The sequence below is a fragment of the Artemia sp. Qi Xiang Cuo genome, chromosome 17 (genome assembly GCF_049724085.1).
Source record: "Artemia sp. Qi Xiang Cuo chromosome 17, ASM4972408v1, whole genome shotgun sequence".
Taxonomy (NCBI): domain Eukaryota; kingdom Metazoa; phylum Arthropoda; class Branchiopoda; order Anostraca; family Artemiidae; genus Artemia; species Artemia sp. Qi Xiang Cuo.
The window spans coordinates 18416064-18435598 of record NC_142810.1 but is presented as its reverse complement, the minus strand read 5'-3'; the positions used below and the strand labels follow the sequence as shown (position 1 = coordinate 18435598).

Here is a 19535-nt window from a genome sequence, read left to right as displayed (position 1 = left end):
ATATGTTTGTCTAAGCCTGTTGATTTTCCCGTTAATTATAATTATGTTTTTATAATTCTGAAAATATATGTAAAATATAGTTATAATTATAGAAGATAAAGGGTAAGTATATTAAAGATACGTCAGATACGTCAATTGTAGACCAACACCAACGCCACCGGTAGACCAACACTATATAGCCCCTTTTTTGTATGTCTAATATTACGTTTTAAAATTCAATCTTTTCTCCTTTTAGGCTAATGGCGAAGCCTATTTTGGAAAATATGTTGCTGGATCTTGCGTTGGAGCCGCCGCCGAAACAGAATTGTTTGTAGCTAACCATAGTTATTAGTGTTTTCAAATGATTTATTGTTTTATTATTACGTTATTATTCACAAATCAGTAGCGATGTTTTGGTGTTTCAAACTTTCATGTTATTGTTCTAAATAAAATCGTTGCTGGGAAGGTTTTAGTATGGTTACTTTGTTTTTTAGAAAAAAAAATATCAGACAGAATCATGGTTGCAGCTGTAGCTTCAAGCTATTAAAGAGGGAACAGCGACCATCAAAAGTTGAATCAAAAAAGTTGAAAAGTTATAATCAAAAGTTGAAAAACGTTTTGAAAAAAAAATTTCTGAAAAAAAAAATGAAAAGAAAAAGTTTGAATAAAGAAGGGTCATGGAGGTGGTTAGATTAAATGGACTAGTTTATCTGCCGGTATATTATTGTAATCATGGGCGCCCATATGGGGGGGGGGGGGGCAGGAGGGGCTCTTGCCCCCCTGGCTGAATGATGCTGCCTTATTTTTATATTTTTGTTCTGAGATTTCTATTATTTAGCATTAAAAGTAGCAATTAGACGTAGTTTGCCCCCCCCCGGGAATTCAGCTTATGGGCGCCCATGATTGTAATACAAGGAAACAGTTACGAGTTTGTTTATTCTGGATCTTAATGATACAATCGTATAGTGTAGTTTCCGAATCTTGGAATTGAAAAAAGTAGAAGACGTCAAATCCTACAGAAATCTTTACCTCCTTGTGGCCAGGAAAACTGTTAAAAAAGTAAACAGGAGTATCTTCTCTGGAATTTTTCTAAGATATGTACTAAAACGTGTCCTTTTTCCTAAAAAGATAAAATAGTTTCGATTTTGATTAAAAAAAAAAAAAACTCCGCAAAAGAAGCTGTTAAGCATATTGCGTCATTTGTGCTCTACTGAAAACAAAATGTAAAATCGCTTATATTTACAACACTAAAAAATAAAAATAATCGTAGTTAAACAGAATCTTGAACTATTGAGGTTCCCAGGAATTAATTTTGACCCATTTCTTAGATTTATAACCTAACCTGTCACTATCAAACCTTGCATAAGATTGACAAAGCTGACTGAATCCAAGCAGAGAAAAAGAAATTTCGGACATTTATACCTCTCTAAGCGAGCGATAATTGTATGTTTATGTATTTATAAATTTAACCTCGAAAACAGCTTCATAATATTTTTTTTTGTAATATGCACAAATTTTCCGCCGGGTTTTATGTATCAGACGCCATTTTTTGGTATTTCAGGCTTTTTTCAAAATTCGTATCAAATTGTTTTTGAAATAACATTTACTATCAATACTAAAAAAGATAATTAGTATTCTTATATCAACTACAAATGGAAGTTTTTCTCACTAGCCAGTTTTCTTTAACGCCGTTTTTATTTTTGGTTACTATGGGCCGGTTGCAGCTACTCTTTACTAGGTCACAACCGCTACTACTATGATACATATTTTGTTGCCACGAAATCTTTTGAGATGTAATAGTTGCATCTACATATCCTTACACATTGTTTGGGAGAGAGGAAATGACGTCGCGGAACTGGAAGAAAATACTACAGATGCAGGATTTTATAGTCTCAAACCTTGGACGTATAATGTCTTTGATAGTGATTTTCAAACTAAAACACTATTGTGAAGCTGTATTTACATATACAGTAGGGTGAACTGGCTTCTTTTTGCTACGAAAATTCCCACTGAAATTATTTTTTCCGGCTCGAAATAGGTGAATTTTGAGTTCACCAAAATGTCAACCAAATCATCATTGGATACGAAGACCATAGAAAAAAAACGAACTAAAAAAACAACGTCATTACGTTTCCATTTAGCACCAATCAGACTTTTAAACATACCTATAAGCTCCGTTTAAACGTACGCAGTTTACGTTTCCCATTTTCAAAAAATATGTAATATTTCTGTGAAAAGCTAATAAATACTTGGGAAATGAATATGAAAAAGTCTTTGTGAATAATATTTTTATGAGAAATTGATATATAGTTGGAAAATAAATATGGAGAAACACTAAGCAAAATGATTTTAAGCAGATAGTGAATTTCCACACACTACAAAAACGGTAATAATGAAATTTAAATTTAGAAAAAACAAAAGCAAAACGTCGTTGAACTAGGCTGTTTACTGTTTATTTCTGTTCGCCATTCGTTACCGTAGAGAGGCTCACATCCCCCTGAAGTCACATCCCCCATTACTGAAGGAGAATCCAATTACCACTGCGCTACGGTAACTTTCTGTTAGTTGAACATTATCAACTACTGTGTGACTGAAGAGGTGGCTATAATCAAGGGTATTACTAATAGTGAATTGGGCTTTACTAGTATGTAGTAGCTGCCACTTTTATTGATTTACAAGCCAATATATTTCCCTTGCAGTTCAAGGACAGAAAGTTCCCTATATAAGGGTTTCGGACAAGGCGGTTCTAATGGTGTACTTTTTATTTTGATCTGACTGTTTTTAGGAGTTATGGATTATAATATATCTTAACATTGGACGTGATCGTCTCTTACTAGATTGCTAGCTACCGCTGCAACCCGGATAAATACGTCATTTTCGCCTCAGGAGCGGTCGTATCGTTTTTTAGTATCTCAGACGTATGCAAAATTACACAAGAAACATAGCTAAGTATAAAACACCAAGAGCAATGAGTCTATTTACAAAAGGCGTTTTAAGCACTTCCATAATACCTAGAGAATAAAAATGTAAATTAAAACTTGTTCAAAATGAAAAAAAAGCTGGACCACCAAATGAGACAAGATAAAGCGGACAACCTGTGAAATGTAAATTAACAATATGTGAAAATCGACAACCTAGAACAGTGGTTTCCAACCGATTTTGGGTCATGCCGTATCTAGGCATTTCTAAAATTCTGATGCCCCCTCGTGACATTTAAATTTTCTTATTCGAAATCTTACGTATATTCACCTGAACGAAGCTTAAAAGGCCATTAACTTAGTATCTTTTTTTGGTCCGTGCTCTTGGCATATTTTGTACTAATGAAAAATATTGTCTGAATACAGTATCTTTTATAACATATAACGTCATTGCAATACCATTATGTATCTTGCTCTTTAAAAAATTTGAATGTGACGTCATTCACACGAAAAATGTTTTTTTTTTTTTAATTAAGGCTCTAAAGCATAGTCAGACGACAGGTGCACATCCTGCCCATCACCGACCTAAATATTACCAAGCCCCACCGGTGGGGCCTACGCCCTACGTTAGGAATCACGGACGTAGACCATCAAATGTGAACACCGAAAAACGAAAGTGAATAACAAAGAAATTAGTGGTTAGAAGACTTATGCCAAAGAGGATTACAAAGATCAAAAACGAAAGTGAAAAACAAAGAAATATGTGGTAATAAAATAAGCGTCAGCGAGAATCAGTACGCATAAAAAACGAAAGTGAAGAAACTAAATAAACGGGTCGAGAAAACTATGAAGTTGTAAATTTATTCAAAAATGACTATCAGAAAGAGAAATCAAAATGACTTCCCTTTTTAAAGGCGCTCGAATTAGCAAAATGTCGAGTAGCTTTGCTCGAACTTTGGCTATTACAAATAGACAAAATGGAAAAAAGGCTCAATCAAAAATTGTAAAATGAAAAAAAAATATACAGTATCTAGCACTTTTCAAGTGGAATTAAGCGTTTTATTAGTAGTTTTATTAGAGTTAGTAATCAATGCAATAGTACCGTGTATCACTAAGTAATAAAGGATTTGTAGCGCAAATCAAAAGAATAAAATAGAAGACAATACGTAAAGAAAAATCTTACTAGACAGTAGAAACGGTGCTAGAAACAGGATAATTTTAGGCATAATAGTAGCAAACAGGGTTCTAATTCAGCCCTACTGAATAAGTTACTATTTTATGACCCAATTGAGAATAGAATTACTAAATTTACTAAGAAGTCTACTAAGAATTGCAAGATTAGCTAAACCTAAACTTGCTGAAGTCATAGTAGTAGTATTGATATTAGTAGTAATAGTATTGAGTAGCAGTAGTACTACTAGCAGCAGTAGTATTAACATCCTTTGGTCAGTAGAACATCCCTCTCATCCAGTCTTGGAAGTTTCAAATTAATACAATTAGCCATTGCTATGACTTTGCTGATAAGTCCTTTTGATAACCTGTATGTTCATTCACTTCTTGAAATTTTCATATGAATGTACTTAGACTTACAAGTACTTGCAATAGAAGTAAAAGTAGTGGCAGTAGTAGTAAATGTAGCAGTAATAGTAGTATTAGTAGTAGTGTGTATATATTGCCTTTTGGTGATATGATCTTCCCCTTTTAGTATTCTCTGACAGTTCTAACTTAATACCCGAATCAGTTCTTGAGATACACTATTTTGACAATTTGCATGCACATAGCATCTTTTGGTTTAGTTCAAATTTCCCCTCAATACTGTAGATGGTGTAGTCTGGCAGTAGTAATGCTGGTAGTTGTAGTAGTATTGGTGGAATGTAAATATTGCCTTTTTGATCATACCCCTTATCATTTCCTGAATTTTGTAAATTCATATACTCAGTTATTCCTGTGTTACACCCTTTTGACAATCCATACGCGCATTGCATGTTTTTATTTAATTCAACACTCTCCTCAATATTTTCTGAAATACGCATTTAAATGGCCTTCGTCCTACTGGAGACTAAAGTTCAAACATGCATACCTTTCTCAATAACATATACTATGTCTAAACAATGTACGAATTGCTTAGCTTACAGCTCTTGCTCTGAGGATTGTGGGGATGTTATACAACCGTTGCCCATAGGCTCTTGGGGATTGTGTCCACTCTATAAAGACATTGTTATATGATTAGTAACAAAAATATTGTGTAATGATTTGTAACAAAATGGCTATCTCACAATTTCAATCGATTGAGTTTCGGGAAAAGACGATGCCCGGGGATGGGGGGGGAGGAGGCTAATTGCTCTCCATCATGTTTGACTCTTAAAACGGAACTAAAACTATACATTTCCATTCAAATGCGCCTCTTCTAAAGTTCACAGGACCATCACTCCATAAAAACCTTATGTATCCCTGGGGCATAAATTACACCCTTACCCCCAGACTCTGGGGGATTCTATCCCCCAAAGACCTTTTAACCTTAAAGACCTTTTTATATGATCTTTCGACTATTTTTTAATAAATGGCCATCTCAAAACTTATATTGGATGCATCTGTGGAAAATACGACTTGGGGGAGATGGCTGCCCTCCGATCACTTTGACTCATAAAAAGGGCACTAGAACATCTAATTTCTTATCAAATGAGCCCATTCCGGATATTTTACGACCACCCTTTCCATAAAAAACCTTATATGCCCTCGGGGCATAGCTTCTGATTTTCTTTTTCTTGTTCTGATTTTCACTAAAAAGTCTGCAAACTTATAATTCAGCTGTAGAAACAATCTGTCGGGTGTCAATGTCAAAATTCAACTGAAGGCTGAAGCTGTATAGTAGTGAATTCGTTATATAATTCTATTCAACTTGAAAATTAAATTCTTGACTACGAGCTATTTTAGAAATAGCGATTGGGAAACTGCGTTCGAAATGATTTAAACTCATTTCATAAAGACGATACTGTTTTTTGTCAGCATATGAAGAACTGTGTATATTGCAATATTTGCAATTGCATATTGCGTCAGTCTGGTTTTTATGCAAAATAACAAAAGAGACGAAAATTAATGAACAAGAGAGTAGTGAAGAATTATGGTATGCAAAGTAATATTTGACAGGGAAAGTCACTGGTGATAAATCGCTAGGGGTGGCACCGTGATTGCGTGATTTGCGGGGATTCGGGGAACCAAATTTTTTTTTCGGGGTGACGGATTTATTTTCGAGGAAATATCCGAAAATTCGGGGATAGAGCAAGCCCTGCTTGATTTCTAATCAGGAAAATTGTAATAATAAACCACACGAGAAGGAACAGCACCGACTTTGCGGTTGACGCAATAAAGAATTGCCGCAAAATTAATTTAAAGTCGACCGAACGCCGCCGCCTCTGTCGGCGGCGGCATCCCCTTGGCGCGCCGGCGGCGTTACGACACTTAGGTGGCAACCGACCGGGCCTTTCGTCGGCGGCGTTCGGTCAATCCGCCGGCGCGGCGCCAGGGTCTAATTGAAATAAATTAATTTAAAATTAGATTCTTTAGAAGTTAATGTTACAAAGGTGAAGTTTTGCATTCAAGAGAAATCTGAATTGTCTACCTGTGAAAAAATCTAATGTCGCTTATGTTTATACATTCTCCGGAGCACTTGCATCTCGGTCTGGCTTTGTATAATGGTTGTGATAGGGAGTGATTCTACTGTATATAAAATTACTTTTAAGATCAATAACAACACTCCTACATACCCTAGCATCTTGCGATGATCCTGCTAGTCTTTGGTTTACGAAAATGCAATCAACAAGGTTAGCAAAAAACAAGGTTAGCCAAAATATGATTCATAAATAAATTGTAAATCATTGCCTATAGAGGGGGGGGATAGGGGGCAATCATTTTTTAAATGATAATACCTCATTTTTTAAATAATAATACCTCACTTTTTTTTATTGAAAGCAGGGATGCCAAAAAGATAATGATTTTTTTCATTTAAAGTGGAGACAGAAGAAAATGATATCAAATTCCCTGAGAAACCATTGATAGATTTTGATAGACCCAGGGCCCCTCATTGGGACTTGTTCATTGTCTTAGGTATTTTGCAATTTCTCATAGGCTACTGGCCTAATTTGGCTTTTGTGTGTGCTCCCTTTTAATTAGATTCTTTGGATCTTATTGAATGCCACGGCGAATCTATGACTCAGTTTTCCGATAATTTGAGGTATATCTGAAAATTTCGACATTTTTGTTGTTGTCTTTGTACCCCTTTGCTCATACCCTCAAATTTTTTTTTCAAGGAACACTAAGCTGTTTAACGTTATTTTGCGTGTTTGTTTGAACCATATAGTGACCTAGTTAATTATTAAGTAAATTATTTTTCTAATTTAAAGCTGAGACGGTATCCTATCAAGGTGGTATCCAGAAGGGAGGTATTACATTTAAATGATAAATATCTCAAATTTTTTTTATTGAAAGCAGGGATGCCAAAAAGTTATTTTTTTTTAATTTAAAGCTGAGACGGCATCCTGTCAAGGTGGTATCCAGAGGGGGGGGGGCTATCATATTTAAATGATAATACCTCAATTATCTTTTTTAAAGAAAGGATGCCAATAAGTTAATTATTATTTTTTATTTAAAGCAAGAGACGGCATCCTATCAAGATGGTATCCAGAGGGGTGGACATAGGGAGTTATTATATTTAAGTGATGGTACCTTGATTTTTTTTATTAAAAGCAGGGAAGCCAAAAAGTTGACAAAAATTAACATGATTTTCGTGAGTTATACTTGATACAGGTATCCTATCAAGGTATCCTGAGGGGCGGGGGGTTGGGAGGTATTACATTTAAATGATAATATCTCATAACTGTTTTATTGAAAGCAGGGATGCCAAAAAGTAATTTTTTTAATTTAAAGCAGAGACGGCATCCTATCAAGGTGGTATCCAGAGGAGGGGGGGCGGGGGGTAGTGAGCTATCATATTTAAATGATAATACCTCGACTTTTTTTTAAACAGGGATGCCAATAAGTTAATTATTATTTGAAGCAAGAGATGGTATCCTATCAAGATGGTATCCAGAGAGGGGGGGGGGGGGGTTATAGGGAGTTATTATATTTAAGTGATAGTACCTTGATTTTTTTTTATTAAAAGCGGGGATGCCAAAAAGTTAAAAGTTGACAAAAATTAACAAGATTTTCGTGAGTTATACTTGATACAGGTATCCTATCAAGTTGGTATCCAGGGGGGGGGGGGGTAGGGAGGTATTATATTTAAATGATAATATCTCGAATTTTTTTTTGAAAGCAGGGATGCCAAAGTTATTTTTTTTTTAATTTAAAGCAGAAACGGCATCCTATCAAGGTGGTATCCAGAGGGGGGGGGGAGGTAGTGAGCTATCATATTTAAATGATAATACCTCGATTTTTTTTTTTGAAAGCAAGGATGCCAATAAGTTAATTATTATTTTTTATTTAAAGCAAGAGACAGTATCCTATCAAGATGGTATCCAGAGGGGGGGGGGCACAGGGAGTTATTATATTGAAGTGATAGTACCTTGATTTTTTTTTTTTTTTTATTAAAAGCGGGGATGCCAAAAAGTTGAAAAGTTGACAAAAAATAACAAGATTTTCGTGAGTTATACTTGATACAGGTATCCTATCGAGGTGGTATCCAGAGGGGCGGGGGGTAGGGAGGTATTACATTTAAATGATATCTCGAATTTTTTTATTGAAAGCAGGGATGCCAAAGTTTTTTTTTTTTTATTTAAAGCAGAGACGGTATCCTATCAAGATGGTATCCAGAGGGGGGGGGGGCATAGGGAGTTATTATATTTAAGTGATAGTACCTTAATTTTTTTCTATTGAAAGCAGGGATACCAAAAAGTTGAAAAGTTGACAAATATTAACAAGATTTTTGTGAGTTATACTTGATACAGCACTTGTATAGTTTTATCGTCCAAAAGCAAAGGAACATATGCGTCCAATCCGCTTTTTTTCTTATTGATGAAATGGGTTTACTGTGACGAAAGCGATATCAGCATCCCCACCCAACGTGTAATAAGAGTTGTTGCAAATGCTGTTCCTTCTGGCTTGGCTGTAGCATCTAAATTATAACTGTAATTATTTTTTTTAAATTCACTTTATTCAATTCTCAGCAGACATTTCATACAGCATGCTGATGCAGGGATAAATTTTTCACAAGTAGTGTTATCATTGTGCAAAATTACAAAATTACTTAAATGATTCTTGGAGCAGATCCCCCTCTACCAAATTCTATGACAAAACTGCAACCGATTTGACCTATCTAGTTATAGCATGAATATTATTATCAAAAGCACGAAGTCTTATTTTCTTTTTAAATTATTTCTTTTTCATTCAGGAGATTATATTCATTTTATATCTACTTTCTTATTCTTCAATGATTCCCCGGCGCCGCGTCGATGAGGGAAGACTGGTGGCGGCGGGGCCATAACAGCGTGCCGCAGCCTTGCCACCGGTAAGATGTCGGCGGCGCGCCGCCTATAAGATGTTGGAGGTGCGCCGCTGGCGCGATCAATGTTGACCACAAACATTGATGTTCATCAGTCTTTCTCAAAACACAGCTTAAATTTACAACAGATTCGAGCCTATTAAACGTCAGCTTAATTGTGACTAAGCTGAGCCAGGGAGGGCATTTGCTGGATTTGAAGGTACTCAAAATTGTGAGAAATACTGAGGAGCCCAGTGGCTTTGCTGCTGGTCCATGGCATGGCTACATGGCAGGCTTCTATACATGGATATTCACTGTCAATTGTCTTCTAACTGCAGACAATGTTAGCCTCTTCTTAATGTCATGGCGTCACCATATGTTTGATACGACCGCCCGGAAAAAGTACGAATTCTTATAAAGTCACTTCGCTCTTTAGTCAGCGGGCCTATGACGACGTTATGGAACAGACAAGAGAGCGGAGGTCCATCCATTACTCAAACTGTGTAATAAAAAGTGATTCCTGACTCTAGGAACAGCAAGTAGTAAGTATAGGATAATCTATAAGAATACGAAATGATAAAGTTTTACTTAAACAAGCTTTTCAAAATTTATTTAGATAAAGAGTAAATAAAATGTCTCGAACTTTTCTTGTTTACTTGTTTGTTGACTCATGATGCAATTTCTTGGCTGAGGAGCAAAAGCTATACAGGCAGCAGAGCTTGAATGAGCAGTAAAATCGTTTAGTGATGGATGAGCAAAAAAGGTAATTTATTGAAAAAAGTAAAAGGTTCTATTTCTTTTAAAATGTAAAAAGGGGAGAAAAAACAAGAGGCATAAACAACAATTTTACGGATAATAAAAGTAATTTAAGTTACAGAACCCTTGATTTTTATTTTAACTTTAAAATTACAAGAAGGCTGATCTGATGCAACGACTTTCTATGTAAAAATGAATGCTATTACACAAAAAGACGGCAACAGATACAGGGCTTACACAGAAGTTAGTAAAGAAATTCACTGCTCAGCTCTTTAATTTCTTATCCTATAAAAGAAAAAGGACCTTAATCGATTTGACATAAAAGACATGTAAAGAAGTGATAAAAACAACCACAACACAAAACTATTTATAGACATATTTCGAAAGACCACGGAATATGTATTTATTTTATCATAATAAATATGTATTTATATTTTATGATGTGTAGGGAAAAAAGTATTCGGACTAGAGTTGACTGGGGGACATTTAAGCCAGACAGAGAGAGAGAGAGAGAGAGAGAGAGAGAGAGAGAGAGAGAGAGAGAGAGAGAGAGAGAGAGAGAGAGAGAGAGAGAGAGAGAGAGAGAGAGAGAGAGAGAGAGAGAGAGAGAGAGAGAGAGAGAGAGAGAGAGAGAGAGAGAGAGAGAGAGAGAGAGAGAGAGAGAGAGAGAGAGAGAGGAGAGAGAGAGAGGAAAGAGAGGAGAAATGAGAAAGGAGAAAGGAGAGAGGAGAGAGAGGAGAGAGAGAGGAGAGAGGATAGAGAGGAGAGAGAGAGAGGAGAAAGAGAGAGAGAGAGAGGAGAGAGAGAGAGAGAGGAGAGAGAGGAGAGAGAGAGGAGAGAGAAGAGAGAGAGAGAGAGAGGGGAGGGAGGAGAGAGAGAGAGGAGAGAGAGAGAGGAGAGAGTGAGAGGAGAGAGTGAGAGGAGAGAGTGAGAGGAGAGTGAGAGGAGAGAGAGAAGAGAGAGATGAGAGAGAGAAGAGAGAGAGGAGAGAGAGAAGAGAGAGAGAGATTGAAAGGTCTAAAGCGTAAAAAATGGAATATTTGAAAAAGTTAGAAGTACGATAAAAAAAAAAAAACTTTTAAAATTAATTGGCCAATTTGAAAATTCAATTTTTTTAAATTTATACCTCCACGATCGTTTTTACGTTTTCACAATTTAGACACTTGCAGGGCATGTATAAAAGCGACTAAGTCGAAATTAACATTAAATTGTACCTCTTTTTTCTTAGTTTATTCCAGCTTTTCAGCTTTTTAATCCGAATCGTTAATTTTATATCTATTTATGTAACAAATTAATGAAATCTCTTTACCGACAATAATGAATAAATAATTAATCTCTTTGCACCATCGGTGGGGCATGGAATATTTTGGTGGGTCATGGGCACGACGTATGGGTCCAACATGGGGCACACGCTCCACCAGTGGGGCATGAAATATTTTGGTGGGTCATGGGCACGACGTATGGGCCCAACATGGGCCATACGCCCCACCGGTGGGGCATGGAAATATTTTGTTGGGTGTTGCACGCAGAAAAAAATTATTCGCAAAAAATACACCTAGAGGACAACTGGAAAAAGGATACCGAGTAAATGGATTATAACTTCCTTCAGGTGAATACCTCTGAAATGCTACCATAGCCTATCAAATTTTCTGTTTAATGGAAATTGAAAATAGCCTATTAAACAAATTTGGAGCAGTTCAAAGTATTCACTTCAGAGAGTCTTCTAAAAGCAATTACGTCGAAGCTAGGCGTCATTATGTTTTTGCTAGTTTACCTTGTAAAACTTAAGAAACACCCGAAGAGCTGCAATGACCTCTGAATTCCTTCGGGCATCTTCTTTGTCCTTTGTGATGGTGTGTTTCCAAGAGTATCTAAAAACAAGAGGTTTCATTAAAATGTTCATTCCTTTATATATATATATATATATATATATATATATATATATATATATATATATATATATATATATATATATATATATATATATATATTTATTTATAACCCACTTACATCACAAGATAAATAGTGGAATAGGGGAAAGTGTTGTACCTCTGACTCGCAATGTACCTTTGACCACCTTGTGTTGCGCTGCCAGCTTATACAGATATTGGCAGTTAAACTTGCCGTTACATGCATCAGCCCCTAGGAAGCTCTGATATATGTTATGAAAGTCAACACGTGCTTGCAGATTTTTCTAGAGATTGTTATCAATTTCCATCTCTAAAAGTAAGTTTTTTTATGTGCAGATTTTTTATTATACTTTTTTTTATATTAATATTGATTTACTTTTCACTGTTTTATATAAGAGTTACATCTTTGGAGTACAAAAAAATAGCATAGTATTTCAATCTGAAATCCATAACCTATAACTGAACGAAAATTATAAATAATGGCGGGTATGTTGTACCTTTGACTGCAATAAATATTGTAACTTTGACCGGTCAATGGTACAATATATTGTTATACGATAGAAAAAAAAAGCATTAGTAAAGTAAATAAAAACTATCGATTATTTAGCATTATTTACAAGATTTATTTTCACTGAGACTTAAATAAAGAAACTTGCAGGTTTTAACATCAAAACCTGAAATTGAATTAAATTTGACTTGCAACTCTACTAGGGAGGAAGATATCGCTCTAGAAGAATATGAGGAGATACGAAAAAAAGCGAAGCAAAACTAGGAAGAGGTAAACAAAAAGGTTAACAAAATAGAATTGCAAATTATTGGAAAGTATCTTTTACTAAAGGGAAAAAAACTATAGAACACAAAAAGTATACACCTCTGCTTTACATAAAATAGTGGAAGAGAAAATACAAGAGGAGAGACAAGAACTTATAGAGGCTGAAAGAAAAGGCAGAGGGCAAAGAGAGGGGAATTATAGAAATGAAAGAGAGAACGGAAGGAAACAAAGAAAAGAGGTGTACAAAAGAGAGCACTGCGAATATGTGGAAAAAATACAGGCCAAAATAGATGAAATTAAAAGAGATAGAGAGTTAGAAAGAACAGGGATTCTTTGGATTTTTCTTATCCTAGGCTTTTTAATTCATCCTTAAGTAAACTTGCAATGTTTTTTTTTTTCAAAGGGGAATCTTTCACCAGCAATGTTTATATTGGTTATAGATTTATGAAAATGGTACAGCTTAATAGTGTACCCCCCTAAACTATCAGCTCATGATACCAATAATGAGCTTTAAACCCAATAAGTCCGATTTTAATTCACTAAAATTCGGACTTAAGCTAGACACCTAAGTTTAATAGGATCCAAACTGAACAAAGAGAAGCTTCTTTCTTTCAAATAAAAGTAAAGAGCAACATTATAAAACAACACATTTCAACTGAGAATAACACTTTTTAATATTTTCTCTAAGAATATCAAAATACTTTTTTCTTAATTGATAAACCATTAGTTATTGGGTACCGTTAGTATTAGTTATTAACCAGTAGGGAGGTATTATATTTAAATGATAATATCTCAAATTTTTTTTATTGAAAGCAGGGATGCCAAAAAGTTATTTTTTTTAATTTAAAGCAGAGACGGTATCCTATCAAGGTGGTATCCAGAGGGGGAGGGGTAGTGAGCTATCATATTTAAATGATAATACATCGATTATCTTTTTTAAAGCAGGGATGCCAATAAGTTAATTATTATTTTTTATTTAAAGCAAGAGACGGTATCCTATCAAGATGGTATCCAGAGGGGGGGGGGGGCATAGGAAGTTATTATATTTCAGTCATGATTCATTCCCCGAACGAGTAACACCTTAGGCGCTCCGTGCCTGCGGTAGTTTTGGCTGAAGAGTGAAATAGCTTGTGAGATTAATGTTTTGAATTGATGAAAGAAATTTTTTTGGTGTGTGATTATTGCTTTGAACTGAAGAATTGCATGGAGTAAATGAGGATTGGATTTTAGTCATTATAGACAGAGCCTTTGATTACCGACGTTGGAAATGGTGTTTGCCGTGCCAAACGGCTAAAAGCACTGCACGCTAGCAACATCGTGGATAAACAATCGTTGCCGGCTGAGGTAAGACTATTTGTCCATTTTTTAATTGCTGCTTATTCATGGGGCGAAATAAAAAAAAAACCGTAAAGAAGTCTCATTCGAAGAGGATCAAAATGATTATTCGTCATCTTCACCTAAGGATGGAGAGACTTCGTCAATTTCGACTCTAGCTTGGAGCTTTTCTGAAATTCTAACTATAGTGAAAGACAATGGAAAAAAGCTTGACGGTATCACGGACCAGTTCAAATCTCTGGAAACCCGGGTCAAATTGCTTGAGGAAGCTCTATCTGGCCAATCGCAGCAATTTTCGACGATCCAGACCCATGTGGCGGCTACTGAGAATCAAATAATAAATGTAAAATCACAGATTAGTGTTGTTACAGCTGAGTCAGTGTTTCTCCGTGAAGAAAATAATCAGTTGAAAAATCGGTTAATGCATTGCGAGTATAGAATGAATGAGAAAAATATAGCGGTTTGGAATGTACCTTGCGATGATAAAGAGGAAGCTAAAGCGATTTTCAAAACAGTTTGTGAAGAAGGACTAGGTGTAAACGAGACCCCATAATTTGCTGTTACAGAAGTTAAAAAAGATCGTATATATTTTAAATTTCATTTTCGGTATAAATAAGAAAAAATAACGATTCTGAAACAGAGTAAAAAACTTAAAGGAAAGACTGTTTGCGGTCATAAAGATATTTATCTTAGTGATGATGCTCCGACGGCAGTGAGAGATATTTGAAAACGGCTGATTGAAAAAAGATCAAAGGTTGCTGATTGTGGTATTCAAGCATGGGTAACAAAATCGGTTCCACCTCTCCTTTGTTTTGATCGGCCAAATGGCCTGCATGTTTCTTTCTCCGTGAATGAAGTGATTCCTGAATTGTCAGTGCCGATAAATCCTCGAGGTGGGCCTATGCAATGCTAAGCGGATTGTCATATTTATATTTATTTTAATTTTTTTAGTTTAATATGGTTTTGAGTTATTATTTTGTTGCGTTTTTTTCTTCTTTTTTTTTTTTTTTTTTTTTTTTGTGATAGCATATTGGTATGAAGTAATGTTGTCTCGTGTTTTTTTCTTCTTTAAAAAAAAAAATATGTTGTAGATGGAATAAAATAAAAAAAATAAAATAAGAAAAAAGTATTAATGGTGTATAATGTATCGCGTGGTGCGGAGCGTACCGGGTTGTGTTTGGAGTTCTTATGGATTGGTCTTGGCTTTCAGTGATACTAGGCCTGGAAACAGTAGTAGTGTTTTTTGGATTTTATTAAGATATTTATGTTTCTTTTTGTTGTTTAGGATTGAAGTATGGAAGCGATGATACCAACTCAACGAATGATGAAAATGATAAGTGATCCTTCTCATATCCGTCACAAAATGATTTTTGATAATGGTTAATTTAGAGTGGAATAGGTTGAAGGGGCTGGAGAATGATTCACTCAGGATTGAAGATATTGGGGGTGGGGTACTCCATCGTGAATTTGATAGTAATGGTATTGGTGAGGAATATTTGAAAGCCCGTTATAAGTTCCTTCAGGATTTGAATTATGATTATGACCCGAGTGATGTTTCGGTTTTTCACTTAAACTGCCACGGTATTAGTACTTCTTTTCAGTACCCCGAGGAAGTTCTGCAGACTCAAGGTTTACAGGTTTAGGCCCTGACTGAGACATGGTTGAAGTCTCATACGTCATCCCTATTAGATGTTCCTAATTACCAAATGGTTTTAAAAACCAGGGAACTGCACCAACATGGAGGTTTAGCGGCATATATCAAGAGTGATTTTAATGTCTTGCCGATGCCTTCCCTTACTAAACATAAGGAAATGGTGTTTGAGTCGATGGTTGTGAAAGTATCTAAGCAAAATTTCAAATGTGTTCTTGTTATTATTTATCGACCTCCGTCTAGTAGCCTCGTTGAATTTCTGAGTCTGTTAGAAGAGCAACTGGACCTGTTGAGTGGAACAAGACAGCCGTGTTTTGTGTGTGGTGACTTCAATATTGATTTGAAAAGTCTACATTCTAGTCAGAGAGTTAAGGAGTTTCTGGATATGATGCTTAGCTATGGGCTGAAGCCTACTATAAATATCTGTACAAGAATTACTGAGAATTCTGCGTCAATATTGGATAACATATTTGTATATACTGAATATAAGTCACCTGCTGTTGTGGTTAATAGTGTTTCAGATCATTTTGGAGTAACGATAACAGTACCGCAAGTCCTACAGTTGAATAAGGGACATCGTTGTAATGTCATTAGGCCTATTATTGATTCTGAGGTTGTTGCCCGTTTTAAATTAGAAGTTGATAAGACTGAATTCAATTTTCTACAAGAGGAATATAATATCAATCGGAAATTTGAAAAATAGTACGGGACATTAACAGGTTTACTTCAGAAATGTGTTAAACCTAAAAGAGTTTACAGATATGAATCAGCAAAGAAACCATGGATTACTAAGAGTCTACTCTTAAGTATGAGAAGGCGAAACCATTTATATAAGGAATTGATTCAAAATAAAGGAACAACTACTAGGGATGATTATAAAGCATATAATAACATGCTAAATTGTCTCCTTCGGAAAGCTAAAACGGATTATTTTGCTTTTAAGTTTAAAGAAGCTGAGGGAAATCCAGGCAAGACTTGGAAACTTATAAAGTCTGTAACGAACCCTAGTCGGTCTCCCTCGGAGCTTCCGGACAGTGTGAGTTGCAATTCAGTTTGTGAGCATTTCTTTGTGGGCCTTAATGTAGGATCCAGTATCCCAGTCCTGGCTGAGGAAGAGCGAAGTATCTGCTTATTTAAAGCCGGTTAAATTAAGTGAGTTGTGTGAAGTGGTTAAAAATATGAAAAACAGTGCAGCAGGATCGGATCTCATGACTGAGAAAGTTTTCCATGCTATTCATCCTATTGATTCTAGTCAGTTGGTAATGCTAATAAATGAGTGTTTTAAGTCAGGTATTTTCCCCGATTGTCTGAAGATTGCGAAAGTGAAACCGCTTTTTAAAGGGGGTGATAGTGGGAATTTAGATAATTATAGGCCTATTTCGCTTCTTCCTGTTATTTCTAGAATAATAGAGAGACTAATAAATGTAAGAATGATTAAATTCCTAGAATCTAGGTCTTTTTTTCGATCTAGTCAGTTTGGATTTAGGACAGGAATGTCAACTGAGCAAGCAGTGATCTTCTTGACGACATTTGTTAATGATCATTTAGATCGTGGTCTTAAAGTGGCATCCGTTTTCCTTGACATAATGAAAGCATTTGATTGTGTGGATTATGAAATTTTAGTAAAGAAGTTAGATAATTGTGGTATCCGTGAAAATTTTTTGGAACTTGTTAGATCATTCCTGAGTGAACGTATGCAGATTGTTCAAATCAAAAGTAAGACCTCTAGCCCGCAGAGAGTCAAGGCTGGCGTTCCTCAAGGGTCAGTTTTGGGACCTCTTTTATTTTCGATTAATATAAATGATATTTACCGGTGCATTGAAGATATAAATATTTCGAATAAAGGGCATCGCGGTAACAGAATTATAATTCCTAGTTTCGCTGACGATACACATTTTACAGTTGCTGCGAGGACAGAAAGAGAACTTCTACTAGTTCTGAAAAAGGGAATGGAACAAATAGAGAAATGGATGAGAGTTAATAAACTTAAATTAAACCATAAGTCAATTTGTGATTTACGGGAGAAGTATAAATTACTATCCCTGGATAGAGAAACTATAACTTGATGGGAATGCTATAGAACGTGTCAGAGCAGTGAAGTTTCTTGGAGTGATAGTTGATGAGTGCTTGAGTTTCAAAGACCATATTAATCAAATTGCAGCTAGAGTTGCCCGAAATTTGGGAATTATAAGGAAGCTAAAGCGTACTTTCCCTAGACCGGTTCTCAGAATACTTTATTTCTCCCTTATTCATCCGTATTTGATTTATTGTATATAGGCTTGGTCTTCAACGTTTATGGGTCATTTATCGCAGAATAGAGTATTACAGAATAAAGCTTTAAGAGTACTTACTGAAGATGATAAGCGTTCCTCGGTTAGAGCAAGGTATACTGAACTACATATTGTTCCATTTTTTGGATTGATTAAGTTTTATAATGTTCTTTTTATGTTTAAACATCAGAATAAATTGCTACCAATTTGCTTTCAAGATTTTTTTTGCCTGTTCCTAGTTTTCATTCTTATAGTTTAAGACTTTCGAATGAATTCAGACTACCTAAGCCTGTGACAACTAGGTCAATGTTTTGTATCCGCCATGTTAGCCCTCGTGCTTGGAATAGTCTGCCAAAAGGGATAAAGAAGGTGATGGATGTTTCTGAATTTAGAAGTCTGTTAAAAGAACATTGTTATAGGGTATATGGGGGTGAGTGAGTCAGTTCTCCGGTCTCTTTTGCCTTTAGTTTGCTAATATTTTTGCTTTTTTTTTTGTTTTTGTGTGTTTGGTTGATGGATTGAGAAGGACAAGAATAAATATGTTGAATATTGAGAATTGATGATATAGTAAAGAGTAGGGGTGGTATAGTCGCTTATTATTTATTTTTATGTTATAGGTTTTTTTTTCATTATTATTTTTTTTTTCTTTTTTTTTAGGCCTAGTTGGGGTAGTGATCTCCTTTACAAGCTTAGCTTCTGGATTTTGTTATTTTTGGTTGATGAATAAACCCTTATTTATTTAAAAAAAGATAGTACCTTGATTTTTTTTTTATTAAAAGCAGGGATGCCAAAAAGTTGAAAAGTTGACAAAAATTAACATGATTTTCGTGAGTTATACTTGATACAGGTATCCTATCAAGGTGGTATCCAGAGGGGCGGAGGTAGGGAGGTATTACATTTAATGATAATATCTCGAATTTTTTTTTGAAAGCAGGGATGCCAAAGTTATTTTTTTTTTAATTTAAAGCAGAAACGGCATCCTATCAAGGTGGTATCCAGCGGAGGGGGGAGGGGTAGGGAGCTATTATATTGAAATGATAATACATCGATTTTCTTTAAAGCAGGGATGCCAATAAGTTAATTATTATTTTTTATTTAAAGCAGATACGGTATTCTATCAAGATGGTATCCAGAGGGGGGGGGGATAGGGAGTTATTATATTGAAGTGATAGTATCTTAATTTTTTTTTTATTAAAAGCGGGGAATCCAAAAAGTTGACAAACATTAACAAGATTTTCGTGAGTTATACTTGATACAGGTGAGATATCCTATCAAGGTGGTATCCAGTGGGGTGGGGGGTAGGGAGGTATTAGATTTAAATGATAATATCTCGAATTTTTTTATTGAAAGCAGGGATGCCAAAGTTATTTTTTTTAATTTAAAGCAGAGACGGCATCCTATCAAGGTGGTATCCAGAGGGGGGGGGGGAGGGTAGTTAGCTATCATATTTAAATGATAATACCTCGATT

At 35.4% G+C, this 19535-nt stretch overlaps 2 protein-coding genes across 5 annotated transcripts in view; one reads left to right on the top strand and one right to left on the bottom strand.

Moving 5' to 3' along the window:
* Ald1 (fructose-bisphosphate aldolase) overlaps positions 1–444 on the top strand; it is a 39064-nt gene extending 38620 nt beyond the window's left edge. For all 4 annotated transcript variants that reach the window (XM_089103385.1, XM_089103384.1, XM_089103387.1 and 1 more), the window contains one exon: positions 236–444. In XM_089103385.1, coding sequence (XP_088959511.1) covers positions 236–331 — 96 coding nt within the window. In that variant the 3' untranslated portion in view covers positions 332–444. The remainder of the gene's footprint in view (positions 1–235) is intronic.
* Positions 445–11901: 11457 nt separating this feature from the next.
* Positions 11902–19535, bottom strand: part of LOC148941974 (uncharacterized) — a 68041-nt gene continuing 60407 nt past the window's right edge. The window contains exon 6 of the mRNA XM_089103463.1: positions 11902–11999. Coding sequence (XP_088959589.1) covers positions 11913–11999 — 87 coding nt within the window. The 3' untranslated portion in view covers positions 11902–11912. The remainder of the gene's footprint in view (positions 12000–19535) is intronic.